The 25,412-nt window shown below is 41.2% G+C and overlaps 1 protein-coding gene across 3 annotated transcripts in view; it reads right to left on the bottom strand.

Annotated features, from left to right (window-relative positions):
• PRR5L (proline rich 5 like) overlaps nucleotides 1-25,412 on the bottom strand; it is a 98,508-nt gene that overhangs the window by 14,444 nt on the left and 58,652 nt on the right. For all 3 annotated transcript variants that reach the window (XM_089521446.1, XM_089521447.1, XM_089521445.1), the window contains 3 exons: nucleotides 24,511-24,602; nucleotides 12,727-12,867; nucleotides 11,838-11,964 (listed from right to left, as the gene is read on the bottom strand). In XM_089521446.1, the coding sequence (XP_089377572.1) occupies nucleotides 11,838-11,964; nucleotides 12,727-12,867; nucleotides 24,511-24,602 (360 nt within the window). The remainder of the gene's footprint in view (nucleotides 1-11,837; nucleotides 11,965-12,726; nucleotides 12,868-24,510; nucleotides 24,603-25,412) is intronic.

Here is a 25,412-nt window from a genome sequence, read left to right as displayed (position 1 = left end):
CCGTGGACTATGTTAAACTGGATCAGTTTGAGTTGGTGAGTACCGAGGATGTGGACAAGATCCTCGGAAGTGTTCGGAAGACGACCTGCTCCCTCGATCCCTGTCCCTCATGGTTAGCGGCCCAGGGGGGACCGGCGGTAACGTCTTTGCTACGCCGGATAATTAATACATCTCTCAGGGATGGGCGATTTCCATCGGATCTTAAATTGGCCATAGTAAGACCGATCCTAAAAAAGCCCTCCCTCGACCCCCTGGTTCATAATAATTATCGGCCTGTTTCGCTGCTACCATTTTTGGGAAAGGTGATCGAGAGGGCGGTTGCGATCCAGCTTCAGGCGGTCTTGGATGAAACGGATTATCTGGACCCATTTCAAACTGGCTTCCGGGCGGGTCACGGGGTTGAGACGGCCATGGTCGCCTTGGTCGATGATCTCCGTCTGAGCATTGACGGGGGAAGCGTGTCCCTGTTGGTGCTCTTGGACATCTCAGCGGCTTTCGATACCATAGACCATGGTATCCTTCTGGGGCGCCTGGCTGAGGTGGGAATCGGGGGCACTGCGCTCCAGTGGTTCCGCTCCTACCTCTCTGGGAGGTCCCAGATGGTGCAGCTGGGAGACGTGTGCTCCAGCGAGCGGGCCCTTAAAACCGGGGTCCCTCAAGGAGCCATTCTGTCTCCCATGCTATTTAACATTTACATGAAACCGCTGGGAGAGATCATCCGGAGATATGGGGCGCGGGGTTATCAGTACGCTGATGACACCCAAATTATTTTCTCTATGTCTCCGACTGATGCAGTGACCAGGGATGGCGTCTCTCCTCTCGTGGCCTGTCTAGAGTCAGTAATGGGCTGGATGAGGGAAAACCGACTCAAACTTAATCCAGAGAAAACGGAGGTACTGGTGATAGGTTCCCCTGGTCCAGGAATGGTGGTGGTTCCACCTGTCCTGAACGGGGTCACGCTCCCCGTGAAGGACTCCGTGCGCAGTCTGGGGGTGCTTCTTGACTCGTCCCTCCACCTGACTGTTCAGGTGAATGCGACGGTCAGGAGTACCTGTTATCAGCTTCGGCTGATTCGCCAGCTGCGCCCATACCTGGCCCAGAGGGACCTTGAAACCATCGTACATGCTCTGGTAACTTCGAGATTGGATTTCTGCAATGTACTCTACATGGGGCAACCCTTATACCAAACTCGGAAGCTGCAAATGGTGCAGAACATGGCAGCGCGGCTGGTCACTGGTGTCCCCAGGACCAGCCATATAACACCTGTGCTTAAAGATCTCCATTGGCTGCCCATCCGCTTCCGAGCTCAATATAAGGCGTTGGTTATTACCTATAAAGCCCTAAATGGCTTGGGCCCAGGTTTCCTGAAGGACCGCCTCTCCCCATACATTCCGCCTCGCACCCTCAGAACATCTGGGCAGCAACTCCTGAAGGTGCCTGGGGCCAGGTTGGCTGTTACTGCCAGAAGATCCTTTTCCACAGCTGCCCCAGCCCTTTGGAATACGCTGCCCATGGAGCTCCGCTCATCTACCACCCTGGCCCAATTCAGGAAGGGTCTTAAAACCTTCCTATTTAATCAGGCATTCCCCGACTAAATATCCTACGGGCCTCCCTCCTCTCTCGTGGCCGAGAGGTTGGGCTAAGGGGCTTTTTATTGTTTTTAAGGATTGTTATTATGTTTTTGGTCTTGGCTGTTTTTAACTTTGTATGATGTTTGCACTCTGGTGCTCTTGTAAGCCGCCCTGATCGTTTGGAAGGGCGGGGTATAAATAAAAATTTTATTTATTATTTATTATTTGTACAGGTAACAGAAGGAAATCTGCCAACTAAGGAATACTTTTATAAAGATCAAATACAATAACTTGTTATTTTGCTTTTAGAACTTAATGTTTGTTATCTAGTGCATATAGTCAGTCTGGTGGTTGCAAGGGCATGTGGAAGGTTTATGCAAAACCCAGGCTATCTCCTACTGCTTAGGAGTTCTCTGTGTCAGAGTTCTTCTAAATTGCTGGTTTTTAACAGTTTCAAATCAGATGAGGTGAGGTGAGAACTGAATAGATCTATTCTGGTAGCCAGCATATGATTCCACTTTTCAAAATTAGATTTTGTCATAGTTTCACATGTACCTCATTTGTTCAGAGGCCACAGCTCTGGTTCTCTTCCAGTTAGGAGAAGCAATAATAAAAAAGCAGTTAGGAAAGTATATCCTGAAGGTGATACTTTTCAAAATCTAATATAGGATTTGGCAAAATGGAAGCACCCAAGCCAGGAGCAAACAAAAACACTGACTGGTTTGTTCCACTGCTTTGTATACGCTATGGTTAGCCACCTGTGATACTGTAAGACAGGCATTCAGAAAATTGCTGTACTCTTACCAAAGCAACAAAAGAAAGCAATCAACAAGTTCTAATGCAAATCTATATATAGTTGGCCCTCTTTATCCACTGATTTTTTATCCATGGATTCAAGCATTCACGGATTGAAAATATTCCAAAAAAAGTAAAAATTCCAAATAGCAAACCCTGATTTTTCATTTTATATAAGGAACAACATTTTGCTCTGCCATTATATTTAATGGGACTTGAACATCTACAGATTTTGTTATCCATGGGGGATGCTGGAACCAAGCCCCAGTGGATAACAAGGGCCCACTGTAGTAAGTCATGCTTATGCTACAAAGCAAACACATAAAGCCATGGAAACTCATTTAAGATGTACTTGAATTGTAGGAGAATTAAAGTTTACATTTTTAAAGGCAGATCCTCATAATGACTGTGCCTCTATCAACATCCTCATGTAGAGTTCAAAAATGCAAGAAGTCATCTTGTTAAATCTAGCTATCTATAAATTAGTCATTTTCATCTCCAGGAACAGGTCTTTCCTAAAACTAATAGGAACTGCCCACTCAAGACCAGGCCAACCTCCAAATAATTTGGATTTTAGGTTGGGCTATCTCATAACAATACACTATTTCTGGAAAAATCCATTCCCATACCAGCTATCATGGTGATTGTAGCTAAACTTGTGAGAACAGAAAAAGCCAGACAGCAGATGATAACCTAAATGTCACTGTTAATGGAACCAGGGCTTTTACCTTATAAGCCCTGGCTCCATTACATTACTTGCTAAGTCAAGGTTGTGATTAGTGAAACAGCATTAAAAAATGATATGTAGAGGAGCAAAAAAGCTAGCAGTTTACAGGAAGAAGGTTGAAATCCAATTTTAAAAGATTATGAGTTTTAGCTTCCATCTTCAGCTGCTAGATCACTTTCACAACTCACTTCCTAAAAAAAAGTGGTTACAAAATATATCCATCCTATCAATCAATTGTATGTAATGTAGGAGCCACAGCTGCCAGGTTACATAAGATCAGAGGAAGAGCATTAAAGGTAACAGTAACAGGAACTATAAGAGCAAGAAAATGGGAAAGAACTTTACAAGATCATGAATTTGTTAGTTGCAAAACAGGATAGAAAAGATATGATCACAGAGCACAGAAAAACCACAGAGTGGCTGTAAGGGAAAATTAAGAAAATACCATCAAATATTAGGATAAGGAAGGCAACAAACTTACAAGAAAAGGCAGAATGGTGGCAAAATGAAATTGGTGCTGGAAGTTCTCTTGCCAAAAATGCAGCATAACACCCTGTGAGTGTGCCAAAGATGCCCCAAAGAAATGATGTTCTAGAGCTCATCCACATAGCCCCAAAAAGTACCACACAAATGGTTTCCCCAAAGATGGCCTCTTTATGAGTTTCATGGAAATAGTCAACCCAGTGAAAATCCCTTAGACTTCAATGCCCAATATTGTTATTCATTTCTCTTGCATGCCATAGATTCCTTCTGCAACCCATGTTACATCTACAGTCTGCCACTGCAGTGTGCTTTAGTGAAAACAGCTTGATCATCAGGGACTCAGGTGTTGAACTATTTACACCTAGCCATCCAGTTTTTGACACCTTCATTCAAAATGCATCCAAATATTTAATATTTATACTCACTAAAGCACACTAAATAGTTTTCCTTCTTTCAATTGCCAGTAGATGGGGATATTGCTCAACCGTACTGCCAGATATATGGAAAGGAAAGGAACAGAAACATTGCTGCAAACTCTAAAGTAATATGTGCAATATGTCATCTCAGTCAACTTTTCCACCATCTACCCAACCCTACTCACTGGAAAGTGGGGAAATGGGGAGTGAGGAAATAATGGGCAGAATGAAGTCATATTACACACTTCTTTTCAGAAACTGTTACCAGGGCAATGTAGAAAGTAGGATTGACTTGAAGGCAATAACAACAAGGGCAAATGAGGAAGCATGGCTCAGCAGCAGCCATGTAGTATCAAATTAGGCCCTAAATAGTCAAAGGGTAAAGTTCATCCATTGAGGTGTGGGTATTGCATTCTCCAGTTTGCAGCTTGCAGTGTAGTTAGGTTTAAAAGATGTGTTTGAGAGCAAATTGCTTTAATTTTGTCATCGATAAAGATTTTATACACCCAAATTAAAAGTGGAAACAGAACTATATAAAGCTCCCTCCACCATTTAATTTCATTTTCTACCAGTGTGGTTTATGAACACTATATAGTATCTAGTTGGTATTAATTAAAAGATTCCAAACAATGCTCCTATTTTTTTTTTAAAAAAAGGAATGGATGCCAATAAGGGTAAACACTTCTGATTGCAGCATCACCTTAATCCTTAAAGCCAGGCCTCCTCCCTCTGGAAGTCTTAAAACCTCTTCAGACATCCTTTCTGTCCTTTATTCACTTATTCTTACTTCAAACAAAGTCCCTCTTGCTAATGGTTGAGCATCTAAAAGGAGGCAGAATCAAATGCCTCTATCCCAATCAGAAATTGATGTGTGTTTCCCCATTTCCTCTTCCAAACATACAGAGACAGTATAAATTGCAGTGGGAGCTTACACCAACCCTCTCTAACCTGGCATCCTCTAATTTGTTTATTTTTTAAACTTCAGCTCCCATTATTCCCAGCCAGCATAACCCATGGCCAGTAATTCTGGGAGCTATAGTCACAAACATCTAGGCAACACTGACTAAAGAAATCTGGCTTCTTCTTATTAAAGTATTATTGTTCCCTTAATTTCTATTCTGCCATTTCCTCCAAAATCAAAACTCAAGGTCAATTGTAAATTAAATCAGATACAATATGGATTTTAAAATATGGATTAAACATGTAAAACATCATTAAATGTAATCAAACTATCAGTAACATTTAAAACAACTTCAAACATACACTAAAAGAAGACAAAGCAGTTTAAAAATACAGCAGCCTACTAATGGTCTTTAATTTAAAACCAATGGCTGTCAACTGGAAGGGCAGCAAGGAGGGGACCATTCTAGCTCCCCTAGAAAGGGGTTCCAGAATTTAGGAACAGTCACTAAGAAGGCCCTATTACAGATCCCCATTAATCATCCATGGAAAGGTGGTGGGATTTGAAGAATCTCATCTCCTAGGAATATCAGTGCCCAGACAGACTCATATGGGAAGATATAGTCTGTTAGATAGCCTGCACTTATGCCATGTAACAGCCAGTGGAGCTTTTATAATAGGGGAGCTATATGGTCCCTGTAATGAATGCTGATTAACATGCTGCTGCAGTTCTTTGAACTAATTCAAGTTTATCAGTAGTCTTCAAAGGCAGACCCATGTTAATCCAAACAGGATGTAAATAGCTCATATGTCACTGTGGCCAGATCTGATATGAAGGACAGGGAACAGCTGGTGCACCAATTTTAAAAGCACTTCCAGGCACCAAAGAAAGTTGGGTCTTCAGGCTCAGTAAAGAAGGACCCTCAAACTCTGAACCTGCGTCTTCAGGAGGCTGGATCCTATTCCTTTTCATTTTACCAGGAACAGCTCTGTCTTGCCTGGATTAAGCTTCAATTTATATACCTGTCTATAAGTAAAAAAAATTATGCTAAAAATTGACTCCAAAAAATCAGGGTCGACTTATACACAGGTCAATATGGTAATGCTACTTTAAAAAAAATGGCACTAGTGGCTGTTTGGGATACGGCAGTAACAGCACCATCTCAAGGCCCACCACCGTACCCACACAGACAGACCCACACAGACGAGAAGCCCTACCAGTGCAACTAGGAGGGCAGTGGCTCTGTTTACAGTCGTACTGTCCAAGGATGCCTCACGTGATCTGGACCTGGAGAGGGTGCTTGGGAGGTTTTGGCTGGCTGCACGGGGAAGGCAACCCCAGGCCAAGCCTCTTCAGTGCAAGTATGCTGGGGGTAGGTGGGTTCTCCGCATCCGTGGGAGCAGCTTCATCCCATCCCCGCTGAGGGCCACCAAGTAGGATGCCCGCACAGGATGGATGGGCTCACCACGCTCCCCGAGGGACCCCCTGACAGAGCCACTTCCCTCAGGCCCATCTTCCACTTCTGGCCTCAAATCGCTGTCAGGAGGTGGGGCAGGGGAGGTCTCTCATTGAGGAATCACAGTCTGAGGGATACCAGTTCAGCCTGGCAGAGCTGGTGGGGAGGGCGGTCGAGGAGGGAGATGGTGCCACAGTCACCAGACCAGGGCCTTCTTCCTCCATGGAGTGCAGGTGAGGAGTACCAGGAGAAGCTGGGTGCCAGCTGGGTCCCCCTGCCTGGAGAAATGAATGGGGGGTAGGATCCCTGCCCTTCATCAGTTGCTTGGCTCTATTTTTTTCTTTAAGAAAGAAAGAAAGACTACCCCGCAGTGGAGTGGACCAGGCACCAAAGAGGCTTTGACTGGATTTGCCTTGCCCCCGCACCCCGCCAAGGCTTCCCAGACTGCACTTACCTGGCTCTCAAGCACCCTTTCCAGGTCCAGGTCCCGTGAGGCATCCTTGGACAGTACGGCCGCAAACTGAGCCATGGCTCTCGGCAGCCCCAACAACCCAGAGACCATATCCCAGCAGGAAGAATTAAGGAGGAAGCAGTAGAGAGGAGGAGTGGAAGATGGGTCATCTGTAGAAGCCACCCTCGACTTATCCAAGGGCCATTAAAAATTCCCTAATTTCCCCCCATGATCTGCTCTCCACTTATACGTGAGGTTTATTTATAGTCCAGTATATATGGTAAAAAGCCTACTCTAATTGGAACAAGCAATATTACTCAAGTCTTAGGACTTGCTACTCAAGAAAAAATTGTAATAATTTGAGAAAGAAAGTATTCAAAAGTATGAGAATTTGGGGAAGAATTTTGAAATCACTGTTCTGCCAAACACATACAAAAAAAGGAAAATATGGGTACAGTGAAAATTACTTGCTTTCCCAAAGCCAATTCTTCTCTTCTCCTAAATTTATTCATTATCACTAATTTTTAATAGTGTTCTGGATGGCTATAACCTGTATTTGGTTGTCATGAATAAACTGTACTGACTAATAGTGTTCTGAGATTAATAGCTTATGTCAGGAATTAAATCATACCCTCATTTATGGCACAAACCTGTCCTACCTACTGAGAACTAGGGATGTAAATTGTTCACTTATTTCATTATTGGATGCAAGAAGAAATAATCTGTAAAGTATTGTCACTACTGACAATAGTTTTTGCACATTTTTCAGTTATTTTTTCAGATTTCAGGGTTTTTTTTAGCAAAAAGCTCATTTGCACACAAAATTGTTTTTGGACATTTTTATGCAGAAGAACATGCCTTTTGCACAAAGTATGCTGTATTTCTTACAAAACCTCTTTTTTCTTAAACTATTTTTGCACATACTTGCCACAAAATCTCAAAATGAAAAAAAAAAAATACAACAGATGACCTTTTTGGGGGGAAAAAGTTGAAAATCCTTTCTTATCAAGGACAAGAAAATTTGCACATATTCTTCATATTCCTACTCAAAATAAAGTCCCAGTATACTCACAAGAGTATATACAAGATTGCAGCCAAATCTGATTGCTAGTCCCAACTACAAAATACCCACTGAATCAATAGGAAGTTGATTGCACTTATTCAATGGACCTACTCTAGCTGGAACTACCAGATTTAGTTTAATGAAGACCACTAGATTTTTATGTGCAATACACAGGCATCCAAATGGTCCACTGGAAACAATTCCAACTTACTCTAAAATTCAAACCCACAACTCCTCTTCTGTGGCGTGGCACCAAAAATTTCATGCCACATTGTGATGAGGGCAAATGTGCTTTCTGTTTTGTATCAATACTCCCTTCAAGGCCATTGACTACATAAAACCGTGCTTTATGACACCAATCCCTTGTTTTATTGGCAGACAAGAAGATAACGCAAGAATTGCATGGCTACCTCCCAAACTTAACAATTTCACCATAATGTAAGTCCTGTACACTTTGTATTATTTTCCTTCTGTGGGAGAAGGGTCATTATTTTATTAGGGTCATAGCAAGCTATGTTGTGATAAAGTTTGTACTGTGAGAGGTACACTGAGTTTATTCATGGAATTTATTTACAGCTGCTCAGATTTTGCAAAGCAATGGGATATGGCTAGCCTGAAGAATAAGAGCCCTCCTTCCAGTCCATCTGCCTTGGTCCAGGCCTCAGAGGGAAAGAAGAATGCTGGTCCTGATCCCCTTCTCCCCTCACCATTCCATTCTCCTTTTGTGTCATGTCTTTTTAGATTATAAGCCTGAGGACAGGGAACCGTCTATTATCCCCTCCGCTGTAAGCTGCCCGGATTCCCAGTGATTGGGCGGCATATAAATAAATCCTATTATTATTATTATTATTATTATTATTATTATTATTTGATATTACCATCATTTTTCTTGATTATCATTTCTGGATTATGACTTGGGCAGCAGTTCCCACAAAGTGGGTTGTCTAAAGTCAAAGAAATCTTACAGGATACTACTCCACATTTCCCCAAATGTTTTTACACAAAACTCACTGAAAGTCAGTCTGGTGTAGTAAATAGTTTGAGTGTTGGACTACGTCACTGGGAGACCAGGGATTGCTTGGCCATGGAAACCTACTGGATAACCCTAGGCAATTCACAGTCTCTCAGCCTCAGAAGAAGACAAAAACAAACCCTCTCTGAACAATCTTGCCCTATGACTTGGAAATAACTTGTGGGCACCCAACAACAAAAAGGTTTAAAATTCAAGGCTACATTTAGACAGAACCTTTCACCACAACTGTTCTATAAACCACCTAGAGAAGGGTGTCTCAGTGAAGGGATACAATCTATCAAGCCAAAGAAAATGACCTATGGTCTTCTGTTGGACTAATACTAATGACCCCTAGGAATCACATTCATGATACATATACAAAATAGGATAGATCAAGCTAATAAGTACTGTAATTCAGTACTCTGAGGAATTCCATGTGCAATCAAGATTTTCTTGCCTACTAAACTCTTTTCAGAGGAAAACAATTGCTCTCCCCTCTTCACCAGCAAAACAGCACTGAAACAGATTATCTTTACATCTGAAAAAACAAAATGACCAGACCTGTGTTAACCCCTTTTCCACCCACTGCCACAATACGCTAGTTTAAAAGCAGGAGAAGGGCTACTGTTCTTGACAAGCAGAACTTGACACAGTGGTCCTTCATTCTGTATAAACATGCACAGAATTGAACTGTTGAGGTATAAGCTTAGTCATTTAGGTTGCAACCAGATGACTCCCTCTTTCAACTGGATGCTAATTCTTATGCAAATAAGGGGCTCATTCACAATACAATTAAAATGCTATTATTCCATTTTAACTACTATAGTTTTGTTGAATGGAATCCTGGGACTGGCATTTTAGGCCCAGGCATTTAAAATTCTCAATCAGACAGCTCCATTGTCTCACCAGACTACAAACTCCAGAATTCCATAGGATGGAAACCTGGCAGTTAATGTGGGATAATAATGCTATAACTGTGTATCATGAATGGGCCCGGGATCAGCTTGCTGACAGCTAAATCAGAAGATGCATAGATGCAATGCAATGTTGACTACTCATAATCCTGCATGGGAAGTTTCTTTTATAGCAGAGATGGGAGTCCTGCATTCCATAGATGTCATGCAATCCAGGAGTTTTGATGTAGTATTTAGATCCCAAACACTTCCCCAGATGCATTTTTTAAAATGTCCTCTTAAACCATGCCTCCTGAGGCCTTTAGAAGGCCCAAATTTGTGTTTGTTTTCAGGAGAGACCTCCCCAAATGAAATAATAATAATAATAATAATAATAATAATAATAATAATAAATTATTATTATTATTATTATTATTATTATTATTATTATTATTATTACTGTAGTTGCTGGACATGATTAGAACAACACTTGGAGTTCCCCCAAATGGCAGCATGTGGTCTTACAGGGGCCCATGGGACCTCAATGGTTGTGGGCTTTTAACCCTCCAGGACTACCTGTTTTACATGGATAGACTCACTTTTAAATCAAGCTTAAGAGACAGACAGGCTAATAATAATAATTAATTATTATTAATTAATATAATATTATTATATTAATAATAATAATTATTATTATTATTTATGTATGACCCGCCTTTTCGCGGAGAATCAAGGCGGGTTATAACATCTAAAAATAGTGTATTACATATCAAATCTAGTTAATCCCCTGCCCAACCGCCCATTCCTGATTATAAAACTAAATTATTTACAATATAAAAAAGTTGTGATGATAAGATCAACAAAATTGGGGGGAAATATAAGAAGGATTCTATAATAGGAGGGAATAAGCTGCATCGTAGTCGGGGAGGGGAGGCTAGTTTGGAAAGGCCTGCCAGAAGAGATCCATCTTAACGGCCTTTTTAAAGGTCACCAGGGTGGTAATGCGTTAACCAAAAAGTGCTCAGGAAAAAAAGGTGAATAGCCATTAGATTAGATCTGAAACCAGACATACAGCCATGTAATGGTCAGAATCACAACACAACAAGAGCTCATGCTTTGTACTTTTCCAGAGTTTCCAGTTCAATCATCTTGGGCAGAAGGAGTGAAAAAGATGGCTCAGATACTGGGGAGCTGCTGCCAGGAATGAAAAGAGTATAGGGCTCATTAATCTGATACTGCTGATTTTAAAATCATTTCCTTTGACATGCTTTATGAAGAACAGGATATAATCATCATAGTTACTATACAGAAAAAAAATTCAGTTGCAACAAGTTGTCCATTCAGAAAAATACAGCAAAATCCACAGAAAAGTGATACTTTTATTGAACAAATTACCCCAATAGGGGAAACTTTAATAAGAGTAAGCAAACTGACTAGGGCCTAACTCTTAGAGGCTTCTGCCTCCAAAAATGGCAAAACTGTTTCATCTGAACTACAGTTGTCATGTGTTATCAGTAGAGCACCTAAAAGGTTTTGGGTTTTTTCCCCCCAGAAGTAAGAGACTTCTTGAGAAATTCAGTGTTTTCTGCCTAAGCTTCACATACGACAGCTTCACATAGGACAGGAACAGCTTGGATCTCAAGAGAAGTTACTTTTCTGTTGCTAATGGAGTTGACCTTTTATTATCTGTCCCTTTGTCCACATGCACACAACACAACTGAATATGAAACATGGCAATTGCAGGCAGTTGAATTCACAGATTACTATAACCCATTAATGCAGCCAGCCCTTGAATATACCACAAGGATAATACTTTTCTTGTGTGTTATGGTGCTATATCTGACCAAACATGTTTTGCAGTGAGTTTGTAGTACTACAGAGGCACTGCTGGGATGAGAGCAAACACTCTGGCAACCAGTTGACTTTTTAAATTCAGCCTTCAGCACCCTAAAATACTACTTCACTATGTCCTCCATTTCCATTATTTGTCTGGCATAGACTTCCAAGCTGCGCTGAGCAGAAAAACAGCGTGACTGTGGGGATCTCCAATGCATCATACTGCATCTTACCCAAGGCACAAGTACTGCCAGGAAAGCAGTGTTCTTCACACAAACCAAGGTATGGCGAGACAGCCAATTTAACAAGCTCTTCCAATTGCACATAGGCCTTACTGGGACCTGTAGGTTCATGAACTCCCTGTAACAAAGGGGGAAAACCTGTATGAAAACATACACATTTCAACCAATTCTTCATTTATTCATATGAACAGATACATATGTTTTAGACTAGCCTCAGAAGAAATATAATTTAGCTTCTTTTTATAAAAAAAAGATGAGAATAATGAAAAAAGGAAGTCTAGCACATAATAATCAGCTGCATCAGATCTGGAAAAAAAGGAGAGGTCCTGTTCAGTGTTTCAGCCATTCAGCTATACTCTCTCCTCAGGATATCCCAAGATAAACTATTTCATTTCCCACCCCTCCTCCCTTCAGTTTACATCATCATTGTTTTGCAGCTGACATTTGACATTTTGTTGTTTGTAAGCAAATTTTATAACCAAGCAAGAATTTGTGGAACCTTAAATACTAAGAATTGTACTGAGATATAAGTGTTACCTAGTCCATATCAACTGTTAGATATACAAAAAAATGATGAGAGTTGACCTTTTATCATAGAAGACAGAAAAAAAAAAACCCACTGTGGGTTGTTAAGGGAGGAGATTTATAATTCAGGAAACAGTCTTTGTGGACCCAGAATAAAAGGGGAAAATTAACTAGTATTATCTCTTTAATAAACTATTTGGAAAACAGTATCTTCATTTCTATGTTTTCTATAATTATTACTACAGTAAGTTCTACCTTTCTGGTCTTCATAGGCATTCCTCTACAAGACCTTCCACCCATTCATTAATCTTCATAACAAGATACATAAGAAAAGCAGAAATGGATCATGTCATACTTGCAAAATGAGTAGCATCTGGACAATAGAAGGTGGGAAATTGGTTTGGAACTGAGGAAGAATTTCATCCAACTTGACTCTTAATAAGACTAAATCTCGGAAGCCAAGCAAGGCAATTTCACGAACAGTCAATTCTTGACCCTGTATAGACAAAGAAAAAGAAATAAAGGTGGTAGTGGTGGTTAATCAGCATTGTGGTGCATTCAATTGTATTTAGAAGTAATGGCATGGGATAATGCGTGGAGAAACTGGGGAAACAGAGTTTAAGGAACAGGGTAACACTGAACTGGTTATAAATTTAAAAAAAAAGATTTTATGGCTAGCTTTCTTAAGGAACTATAAGTCTATCCAGAGGCATGGAGGCAGAGAGCTATTTAGAAGAATGTGGGAGCATGAACAGTTCCTTCACAGTCTGGCAACATATTCTATACAGATGTTATCCTTCCCCAAATTTCTGAAGAAGCCTCATAAAGAATCATAAAATCCTTAATCCAATTTGTTATCCCACACCTTCAGATTTCTAAGGCTGTTGTTAAGAAATCATGCTCTACATAGTGTTAGCAAAAGTTAACCACTGTTGAAATAGTGTTTCATTACCAAATATTATATCAAATAGACTATAGCATTAAACAAGCTGCTGCCAAGATTAAGCTTTTCAAAATGCCTTCCCACCCTCCTCTGATGCTTTGTTTCAGTGCTGAATTTACAATTCCTTTTACATTCATGTTAACTGTATTCTCTGCTCTCCATGGGAATCATATAGCTAGTCAATCCACAGCCAATGAAGCAAACCTCTAAGTGGAGGGAATCAATGTTTGTTAATCATCAATTCATAATGGGGTTAATGATACAACTAACAAGTTCATAAAAATGCAAAATAAGAACAAAAGCTAATGACTCTGAAGCTGGTCTTACAGCTAGAAAAATGTTTTGCCTGCCTAAAGCACCAAGGGCTGTTTTTATCGGCATGCAACAAAGCCAGAACTGAACTATAGGCAGGAGGGGATGTAATTCCTACAGGATCATGACAACACATTTGTGAATGTGCGCAGTTCAGCTCACTGGCTTTATTTAGTAGGATGAACATCTACATACTAATCATAGACAGTGCAAATCAATGAAAGCTACCCAAAGAGGAACTCAGTGTTATCTCAGCATGCACACATTCTTAATCTGGAAATAACAGGAATGAAAGGATATGGAGTCATTTATGAGGAAGAGCCAGCTGTTGGATGGGGTAGCTGTGTGATACATGTGCAGAAGAGGATCATGCAACTTTAGGCTACTTTGATAGAACTGTAATTTTCAAGCACATGACAACTCCCAGGAACACTCTGTTTAACTAGTTGGGCCTTATCTAGAATGTCAAGAGAATGACAAACAAACAAATCTGAACAAGTTCAAAATATGACAAACAAAATAGTCAGCAGTAAAAAGTAAGGCCTTTTGGTAAAAGGATGAAAGAACTATCTGTTTTAGCCTTGAAAAGCATATTGACAGACATGACAGCACTTCTTCACATACCTGTAAACCTTACACTAGCAGGTTCAGCATTTAAGGTATGGTGATAGTGACATACAACTAAGGAGATTTTCGCACTGGCCATTTTCTCCCAATCTGGGGACAGGCTGAGACCATATATAAACGGATGTTATCACACAGCTCCGTGCCCAGATCGGAGGCATCCTGTACCCGATCGGGATTTATCCCATAGTTAGAAAAAATGGTACTTTCCCATTTATCGCAAAGTATGGGAGAAGTCCCAGTCGGGTACGGGATGCCTCTGATCTGAGCATGGAGCTGTGTGATAACATCCGTACATACACAGTCTCAGCCCATGCCCAGATTGGGGGGAGGGGGAGCCATGCAATAATCTAAACTAATTGCTGGTGTAACTAGATGAATGCTGAAAGGTCTTTTTTCCACAATGTAGCTGGCAGCACTCTGTTTAAATGTGATGTGCACTGAACCACATCACTATTAATTTAATATTAGTATGCATTCTCATCTCCCTCCCAGTCAATACCTCACATTTCAGTGAAATGTCATTGAGGGCTTTGCAAGTGAAGCATCATATGCAATCAGTTCTTTATTAGCCTCATCACTCCCAAAATGATTTGCTACCATCCAAACATAACACTTTGTTCAGGACTAACTTTCCATCCTCTGATGTGAATTTTAAAAACCTCTTAAGTCTCACTGTATACTAGAGTGCCCAACATACATTTTTAATTATATGAATTGGTGCTTCCAAAGGGCTTCTAGCACTACATATCAAAATGTATGTCTTTGACCATTTTGTCTCAAGCAGATTTTTAATGGTAAAGGAATAATTGGAAAATATGGGAGAAAAACAAACAGTAGACAATGTCTGAATGATGCTCTAGCCCAGTGGTTCCCAACCTGTGGGTCGGGACCGCTTTGGGGGTCGAATGATCCTTTCACAGGGGTCGCCTAAGACCATCAGAAAACACCTATTTAATTACAGTTATGAAGACGCAACAGAAATAATTTCATGGTTGGGGGTCACCACAACATGAGGAATTGTATTAAAGGGTCGCAGCATTAGGAAGGTTAGGAACCACTGCTCTAGCCTGACAAAATTCCATGTCTGATGAAGAGTGATTGCAAGAACATAGCCTCAATGTGGTACAATTACATTCTTATCAGGTTCATAGTTCAATCCTAAACACATTATATGGTGCACATTCCGGTAAAATCAAAACAAAAAACAACTAAAGTGTTCATAAAGTACAGTTAGCCCTCCTTATCCATGGATTCAAGCATCCACAGCTTGAAAATATTTTTTAAAAGTATAAATTTCAAATAGCAGACCTTAATTTTGCCATTTTATATAAGGTACACCATTTTAATGGGACTTGAGCATCCACTGATTTTGTTATCCAGGGGAAATCCTGGAACCAAACCTCAGTGAGTAACAAAGTCCTACTATATTTAGATTTAACAACCAAAAGAGACTGAAGTTTTCTCAAAGGGGCAAATTCACCTGTCTCCATTCCCACACATACCTGCAATCATCTGCTGCAAGTATAGGAGAGGGCGTAGGAAGAGGGAGAGAGAAGCACACATTATGGGAAGTTAATGTTTCTATAGTAAGAAGCAAACATTTACTAGAACTCAAAATAGTAGCTTAAACATTAATTAATTTTATTAATAATTGATATTAACAACAATTGGTTAGTATCTATATCATTAGCGAATATCTTCAATTCATTTAATTAAACATTGCATAAATTATTATTTTTAAAGCGAACCACAGGCAGTTTGCAAACCCAGGCACCTGTTCCATGCAACATTTTTGAGGATCACAAACATCTGACTGCAAACCTTCCCAGATTTTAAATAGTTCTATTTTTTCAGTCAGAGAAATAAGGCAATATCAAGCCGCCATATACTTCAGGAATATTTTTGAATACGTATGATCCTTGTAAATTGAAAGCAAAATATGAAATTGTTTCTCCCTTCTCAATATGAATCCTCAACAGATTAAACACAATATTTTCAATTTAATTGACCTTTTAAATGTTTTTTTTAAAGCCAGACTAAGTTTTTAATCTATATTTTATCACTGTTAGCCCACTTGAGTAGCATTTTCCCAGCAGACAGGGTCCTAACCTCCTGTATTCTGGGTTTAGCTCCTCCTATTCGCTCCTGTAGGCAGGGACAATAAACAAAGGACCGGCCCCTATATAAGGAGGAGCTAGCCCCCTTGAGCCTCAGTCTTGTTCCTGCCTATGCTCCTAGCAGGATGCGTCTCTTCGAGCCAGCAAGGTTTTTCCTTTCTCCGAAAGCAGTTTGAGAGTTTTATTGGCCTTCCCTTCTTCTCCTCTCTCCTGCCTTCCCCCCCTTCCTTGGTGGTGGCTATGGCAGAGGAAGGACCCCAAGAGTACTGGCTAAGGGTCATCCTTAGCTCAGGCTTCCCTAGCGCAGGGTCTGCCAGCTCAACAGAGGGAGCTGGCTTCAGAGGGGGATGTGTTTGCTGTTGCTCTGCAGCTTCTTCACTACTGCCACTTCAGTCCTTTTTTTCTCTTCGTTTCTCTTGCTGCCTTGGGAGCATGAAGAAGGACTTAATATGGCAAGGGCTCCCAGGATTGGAGAAAGGTCTTGGCTTTGCCAATGACTCTCCCCCTCCTCCAGAGCTGTCCTCTATCATGGTGGGAGCACAGGAGATTTCTGCATACAGCATTGCAGCACATGGGAGCCGTGGGAACAGATGCTGAGGGGTTTCCCCTCCATGTCTCTGTTTCTCCACATCACCTCTGCCCAGCCTATTGAAGGCCAGGGATCAGTGAGGAAACTGGCCAGAAGTCATGGAAACTTCCCTTCCCATCATCCATGCTCAGCCCATTTGGGGCCAGAGTTCAGAGGACAGGCCAGCCAAAAGCCATGGCAAAGGATTTCTCTGCATTATCTCTGCCCAGCCTGTTTAAGGCCAGGGATCAGTGAGGAAACTGGCCAGAAGTTATGGAAACTTCCCTTCTCAGCATCCCTGCTCAGCCCATTTGGGGCCAGAGTTCAAAGGACAGGCCAGCCAAAAGCCATGGCAAGGGATTTCTCTGCATCACCTCTGCACAGCCTGAAACAGGGCCAAGGTCAGAGAGGCAAGCCAGCCAGAAGACACAGGAGAAGGGTGAGTCCCAGGGGCCCTCTCTCTCCAGCCACCAAATAACCTAGGCAAGATCTAATGCCCTCGCTCAGGGCAGGCATTGCCATGAGGCCTCTGCCATGGCTATTGCAGGCACTATGCCTAGCATAAGGTTTAGGACTCTGCCAGGAGGGCAGATGGGGGCATAAACCCTTGGTCTCCCCCTTCCTTCCCATCTCTGGCCCCAATAGCACCCAGGACCTCAACAGGTGTGGGGGATCCTTTTGCAGACTGGGAAACACATGGTGGTGTTGCCAGGGCTCCTGCACTTTCATTTTGAATTCTTATAATGAGATGGAGGCAGAGGACTCCTCCTCTGTTGTACAGCCGCATGGCTGTATAGAAAGCTGGACTTGGCCCAGCAGGAGCTGAAGCTTCCAACTCTCAAATGGTCTTTTTGGCTGCCACAGAGCATCCCACAAAAAAGCACAAAATGGCTTCGTGTCCTCCCCAGAGAGAGCATGGCCTCTGCCACCCACTTCTAAACAGAGGCTGGAGGGTATCAGTTATGCTTTGATTGAGAGTTCCTGCATGGCAGAATGGGGTTGGACTGGATGACCCTTGGGGTCTCTTCCAACCCAAGGATACTATGAGAGAGCACATGGATACAAATCCTCCTGTGTTCCCTCCCCAAAAATTACAACAACAAAAAGGGGTAAACCACTTGTGGATATCATGGGTAGAGAGTTCCCTTCACCCTCAATTGTGTTTGGCTGCCCCAGACTATGGCACTCTTGAGAGAGCAGCTTGGAAGACCTATTGTCACAAGGTCTACCATGCATATGATGAGTTGGGCTGAAGGCCATGAAGGTTCATGCTGCCAATCTCTTTCTTTTATTGGTCTCAGGGTGCTACAAAATTCCTTTGCATATTGTTGGGCTTGCTTTGATTGTGATTTCCTGCATGGCAGGGGGGTTGGACTTGATGGCCCTTGTGGTCTCATCCAACTCCATGATTCTATGATTTTATTGTTATAAGGTTAGCTGCTGTGTGGGTGAGTGTCTTATCCCTGACTGGGTTTCATGCCAAGGTCTGGCCCAAACAACACCATTGTCCACTGCCTTCTGAGGCTGGGAAAATGGACTTCCTAGTGCCTATGCCTTGTTTTTCTGCTAGCCCAGCTTGTAATATATATATATATATATATATATATATATTCATTCCAAAAAACAAACAAACTGTGATTTTACTATTTTATACAGGAGACTCCATTTTACTATGCCATTATATTTTCTGTGACTTCGACTTCCATGGATCTGGTATCCATGCAAAATCCTGAATCCAACTCCAGTACATATCGAGGGCTCACTATACTATTTAAAATTTAGGTTTGTGTTCCTTTGACAGATCCTTTTTGTGGAGAAAATTCTCTCCTCAAAATGAGATACCAGAGGGCTATCCTTGCCAAGCCCTCTGTTCCCATTTCATGACTCCTTAATCAGCAGTTCATTCAGCCGGGAGACCCCTCAGCCTTCATACAGATTGATGATAGTCTGCTACATGGAGTTGGGGTGATTTTTGAAGCCTCTAGACAAGTTCATCCTCAGATGAAATCAGACTTAATTCTGACCACATGCCCTGTTAACACAGAGTGCATCTATGCTTCTGCATGGACTCACCAATGTCTGCGAGATAAAGGTTAATCCAGTGTCTTCTTTGCCTAACCATGGGATTAGTCTTATTTTACACAGGTTCACAGATGTTCCAGTAAAGAACTGCACATTGTTTTGAAATTTTAATTGGAGGTCAGACATTAACATTCCTCTTTCAGAGTGGTAAGTCTTAATTACTACAAGTGAAATCACCTTAATATCACCTTCATTGCTATAACCAGTTGACAAGGTGATCAGTGATAGGCTGGAAGCTGCCATAGGTCCAGATTAGATCAGGTTCTATTCTGATTGATCACATAATCCACCGCTTAGACAAGTTCTCATCAACTGCTTCAGGTTTTCAGTGGCTGACCTGCTATAGTCCATCCAAGATGACATTAAGAAGGGACTTGACCCAACATGGTTATAAGGCAGGTGTCTGCCATCACGTCGTTTCTGCTCCATACAAGAGCAGCTAGAATGGCGGCCATCCTCACATTAATAGGCTGGTGAGGGGAGTTTCCAACAGGGCCAGCTCACCAGACATCGTTTTCCAACTTGGGGTGTGAACATGGTCTTAAAGGCGCTGATGGTTGGGCTGAGCAAGTCCCTTCGGGAGGCCTTCCTCAAACACCTCTCCCTCATGGTCATCTTCCTCACGGCCATTACCTCCGTCAGACGGGTGTCAGAGCTGGGGCTCTGTCAGTACGTAAAGACTTGTGTATTTTTAGGCCGGTCTCAGTGTGCCTTCGTCCAGATCCTACCTTTGTGCCTAGGGTCAACTCAGCCTTTCAGGTGTCACAGGACATTCTCCTGCCTTCATTATGCCCCGATCCTAAGAAGGACTTGGAAAAGACCTGGCACACATTGGATGTGTGCAGAGCCCTCAAAATCTACATCAAGAGGACTTCAACCTTAAGGTCATCTGAGATGTTGTTCATTTCCTTTCTTCCAGGCTCTTTAGGGTGCAAGGTATCTGCCTCAACTCTGAGTAGGTGAGTCAGGTCTGGTATTCAAGAGAGCTACCAAACTCTTGATGTCGCTCCACCCGAGGGGGTGATGGCACACTCAACCAGGAGTGCATCTCCCTCTGCGGCCCTGGCCACTAGCGCCTCCCTGTCAGACATTTGCAGGGTGGCTACATAGAAGTCGCCTTCGACCTTCATAAGACATTACAAACTGGACGTGTCTCAGTCCGCTGAGGCGTCATTTGGAAGGAGGGGCCTCCAACAGATTGTGTCAGGGGCCACAGTCTCCTCGCAGCACCTCCCTCCCAGTTCGAGAGGGCTTTTGTAAATCCCAGAATACAGGAGGTTAGGACCCTGTCTGCTGGGAAAATGAACGTTGGTACTTACCCGTAATACGTTCATTTCCAGCAGACAAAGGTCCTAGCATCCTGCCCACCCGGGTGCTGCCTGAGGCCTCCGACCCTGCCTGCCTGTTGGTGGACCTGCCTTGTTCTTCTTCTTGTTGTTGTTGCTGGATTGGTTTTTCTGAGTTCTTGTTTGTTCTTGGACTAGTTTTTTCTAAAGTGTTCTAGTTAACCCCTAGCTGATGTTAGTAAAGTTCAGTTCCTTGATTTACCTTACTACTCGCTTGGCTTGTTATTGACTGAGGCTCAGGGGGGCTAGCTCCTCCCTATATAGGGGCTGGTCCTTTGTTTATTGTCCCTGCCTACAGGAGCAAATTGGAGGAGCTAAACCCAGAATACAGGATGCTAGGACCCTTGTCTGCTGGAAACTAACGTATCACAGGTAAGTACCAACATTCATTTTTCATTTGTTTGTTTTTAAAAGCTGGGATATAAATGTAATAAATAAGTTCCCTATGCCTTTTGCAAAACACTGGCTTGGCAAACATGTGTGAGAGAGATAGTAAATGTTACCTATTGACATTTTGGACCCAGACAGGAAAAAAAAATTGTAAGACAACCAACACTAGATTGCTATGAGCAGATACAAAAGCAAAGAGAAGATACATAACCGTCTTAGGAATTTCATTCTGCCTGAAATGTGTACTGCCAGTACCTTCTCCTGTCCAAACAAGATTATTTCCTTGATTCTCAGGGTAGTTGTCTCTATAGGTTGTTCAAATATTTATGGGGTGGGGGAATTATCTGTTACTCCCAAGAATAGTAAATGTAAATGTTGGAATAACAAACACAGAAAATCTATCAGAAATTTAATCTTTTCTGAAAGTAACAGGATGAATATAGTTTCCTCTTTAAAATACCCATATAAAAGTTACTCAGTAGTTAGGATTCTTAGATCTGCCCAACAAAGGATACTTAGAATTGTTGGTTCTTTATTGATGTCAACAGAGTGAGAGGCCAACACACAATTTTATTTGCTTATTTCTCAACTCATGACGGAAAACATATTCCTAAAATCAGAAAGGCTAACTTGACAAATATACTTACTTTGTTATCAATCCTTATCAAAATTTGATGCCAAAATAATGCCAATTCTCTGAAAAATACAGCTTTAAAATAACAAGTATTCTATCCTCTGCTCTAACTTATTAAAAAGACATAAACCTCTTTAAAAGTTTATGAAGCTTTGTCTCTCTCCACTGCTAATGGAAGGTTGCTTTCCATGTATTAGCAAGTAATATCCACAGAATTTTGAATCTGTTGTCTGGAACAATGGAAACTAGAGGTTTATATTTTCAGAATGAAAGAGAAGATCTACCATCATCTTTAGAGTAACTGAAAGGAAGGAACTGGCAGCAGGAGCTTTCATAGACTTCAGTCTACTTCCTCAGATCAGGGACGTAGCCAAGGGCAGGGGGGGGGGGTTCTTGGGGTCAGGACCCCTCCTTCCATTAGAAAAATGAATGGTGTGTGCTGCTGTGCTGCCGCACCCAAGCCCCATTATAATGGTGGCACTTAGTCTGGACCCCCTCCCTTCCTAAAATCCTAGCTACGTCCCTGCTCAGATGCCTTCCTCACTATAAGGAAGTAGACTGAAGTTTACAAAAGCTCATGCTGCCAGTTCCTTTCTTTCAGTTAGTCTCAAAGATGCTACAAGATCTCTCTACGTACTGTTTCTACAGACTAACATGGGTATATCTTTGAAATCATCATCTGTAGAGATAGAATTCATGACTCAAAAGAGTTTATCACACTAGGAAGATCCCATAGGAAAACGGGATTTAAAGGAGAGTTAAATTGGAGAAAACCTGGAAATGCCCAAAGTTTATAATACAATGTCGCTGTTAATATGAAATAACGCTAAGTTAAACTGGAGAAAAACAGCAGCTTTTTACTTTGGGGAAATTCTGAAAGTAAAAAAGATGGCATTTTTCTCAGTTTAACTTCTGTTTAACTTTGCATAATTTCACTTTAGCAGCAATTTGGTGTGATAAACTTTCCGAATTTGCGGGTTCTGTTTACATTCAAATTTAATTTAACTCTCCTTTAAATCCTGTTTTCCGTGGGATCTCACTAGTGTGATAAAGCCCATAATTACATGCTCCTCATTATCTGAAACATCTAGCCCATTGTGAAACAGTTTATGTTCTATATGCAAAGGGATCTTGTAGCATCTTGTAGTGCTACAAGGTGCTGCATTAAACTCTATATGCAAAGGATCTTGTAGTTTAAGAAAGCTCATGCTACCAGCTTCTTTCTTTCAGTTAATCTCAAAGGTGCTACAAGATCCCTTTGCATACTGATTTTCCAGACTAAAATGGCTATGTTTTTGAATTCTACAAGTTTAAATTCTAGTGTGATTACTATTTTAATCTATTAAAACAATGTTTTTCAAGCTAGGTGATGTGGGGGAACAGCACTTCTAATGTGCCAGTGATCAATGTCAGGCATTGGTAGCATATTTGTATCTGTTTTTTTAACTTTATTTGTTTTAATTTCAGTAAGGCCCCTTGGGTTCCAATATTGTGGAAAATACAGAATATAAATGAATTTAACAACAACAAAACCCAAAGATTGTTACAACTGTTGTTGGTTTTTCTTTCTTGGATCAGCAGCCAATGGCTTGTGGTCGAACAGCAGTTCATAAACTAGCACTTTGATTAGCAGTGTGTAAGGTACCATACCACTGCAAGAGAAACACCATTGTCATGGTATATGGTTTCGTTATTGTTAATTTCATTTAATAAGATATATTTTGCACAGGTTCAGATAACACCAACTGCAACAGGGTGTGGTGGGGATTGTTAAGGGAGGTCAGAACATCCTGCAATTGCAAGAGGTAGATGTGTACCACTTAAATACATATGATATACTAAAAAAGGGGGGGGATCCATGTTCCATCTGCACTTAGGTGCATATGTATTGTGGTATGGTAGATTCCATTGCAATATGAGTTTCAGTTGCAGAGTTTCCAGCAACAATTTCCTGGCATTTTAGAGCTTGAATGAGCATCTAAAGGATTTTTTTTGTTTCTGTTGAATGCTTACATTTGTTTCATTTATTCACAGTATTTGCATACCAATTAACAACGTCTTCTGGACATTTAATAAACTATGTTATTCACAGCAGATATACATCCACCAGCTTCTAACAAAGTGAACTCTAGCCTCCTCCTGCCTTTCCCTTCTTTTGCCGTCCTCTGACGGCCCCAGAAGGGACCCTCAGGGGCTGGCAAAAACTATATTATTCATAGCAGAAATACACCCACCAGCTTCTAACAAAGTGAACTCTAGCCCACAAAAGCCTGTGCATTAAGCCTTGTTCTGCCCACTTGCCTGAATGCATGAAGTTAAATAACAGAAATAGGGAAGGGCCATGCACACTAATCCTTACACAACCTACATCCCCATGTAAAGCAGAGGGACCCCACCTGTGTTTACTTGAACATGTAAGTAAAATGGTTCCCACAATCAACAACTCTGATGTATCAACATGCTCCTTTCCCTCTATTTCAGGGATGGCTAAAGTATGGCCAGTATACCCCAAACACTCCGCGGGGTGGGGGGGTGGGGGTTTGAACAGAGTAATTTTGTCATGTTTTCAAGGCTCTTGCAGTTTTACGCCAGTGATTTCTAGGCAGAGTTTAGGGAGAAAATGTTCTCAAATATTTGGAAGGGGCAGAAAAAAATGATAAAATTTCACAGCACAATCCCTGGATGACTAAAGGTCCTTTCTGTGTCAAAAAAGAAAAAAAAGATGGGGGTGACAGGTTCACTTGCAGCTCTTTTAGATCCTGGAGAAGGTGTGTACAGCCCCTAGACTTCTGAAGAAAGCCCTCCTCTGTTCTACCTACTTAGGGCCTATACACATAATCAAGTAAATGCCTTAACAAGACTACTTTTTATTTTTATTTTTATGTGCCAACAGACTCTTTGTTGTTCAAATCCTAATACAGTCAAACTAGGTTTGCTGGCTGAAGAAAAGCTTAAGCAACATGTCTAGTAAAATACTTTTAGATTTTAAATATTTTTCTTTTAAGATTTAAAATCCCAAGCTCTTCAACAGCTTTGTGGTAAATTGCAAATGCATTCTTCGTGTGGTAACGCTTTAACATTATTTTCCTCCTTGTAAATCTGTATCTTAACTGGACTTACCTGAACAGGATAGAATATCGCCTGAAGTGTGGGAAGAGTCTCTGTGAAAAAGTGATCCCAAATTTCAGATAGTACATGGATGCGATTCTCTCCTGAAGCAAAGAAAAGGAAGTTGGTAGGAAATACAGTCTTTTAGGCATTAGCTATCTCTCATTACTATGTTTTTCCCTACCAAAATAACACTGCACTTTATAGATAAGATGACAAGATTTGGGTGCTTTAGCATTTTATATTTGCTCACCTTTAGAAATAAAAAGGATAAAATGTTAGCTCCTGTCCAGAAATAATGAGTCTCCTGTACTGTCACAGTTTAAGGTCATATAAAAAGCTACATAAAACCAAATGATTTATTCTTACAGTAAAATGCAAAGGAGGAGATTATGCATCTTCTTAGCAAAGAAACCAAACTATCAAGAGTCATGCTAATCTTGTTAGCCTTTAAATAAAAATATTAGTACTCTCTGGGAGAGAGAAGGAAAAAGAATAGCATTAATACAGAATCAGCCAGAAGTTTAACCACTGAAAACTGTTATATCATCACTGATTGATAACAGAACAAGTATATTTCATAAATCATAACTCCTGGAGATGTTTATGCTTTCTAGTTGTAGAATCCCTCAATATCCTTGGAATATAGTAAGTTTTTCTCATCATCACAAAGGAATCAGGCCAGAGCCTGGAAAAGTTACCTTTCTGGATGGGGGCATGGGAGACCATGCTACCCAGGGAATTTCTGAGAGTTTTGGTAACTTTCTGAAAGTCTGCTTCAAACCTTGTGCTCTTTGGCTTATACAGTAAACTATCATGAGTCCAATTGTACATGTGAAATGTTTAGTATCAGGAGAAGAATTCACAGATGCTGAATGTCTATAGAGACACTCAGTCAAGAAGCCACAACATCC

Source organism: Sceloporus occidentalis, unplaced genomic scaffold (genome assembly GCF_023333645.1).
Source record: "Sceloporus occidentalis isolate IW3139 unplaced genomic scaffold, rSceOcc1.0.p SCAF_4, whole genome shotgun sequence".
Lineage (NCBI taxonomy): Eukaryota > Metazoa > Chordata > Lepidosauria > Squamata > Phrynosomatidae > Sceloporus > Sceloporus occidentalis.
Note: the sequence above shows the minus strand (reverse complement) of the source record. Positions and strands in the feature narration are given on the sequence as shown.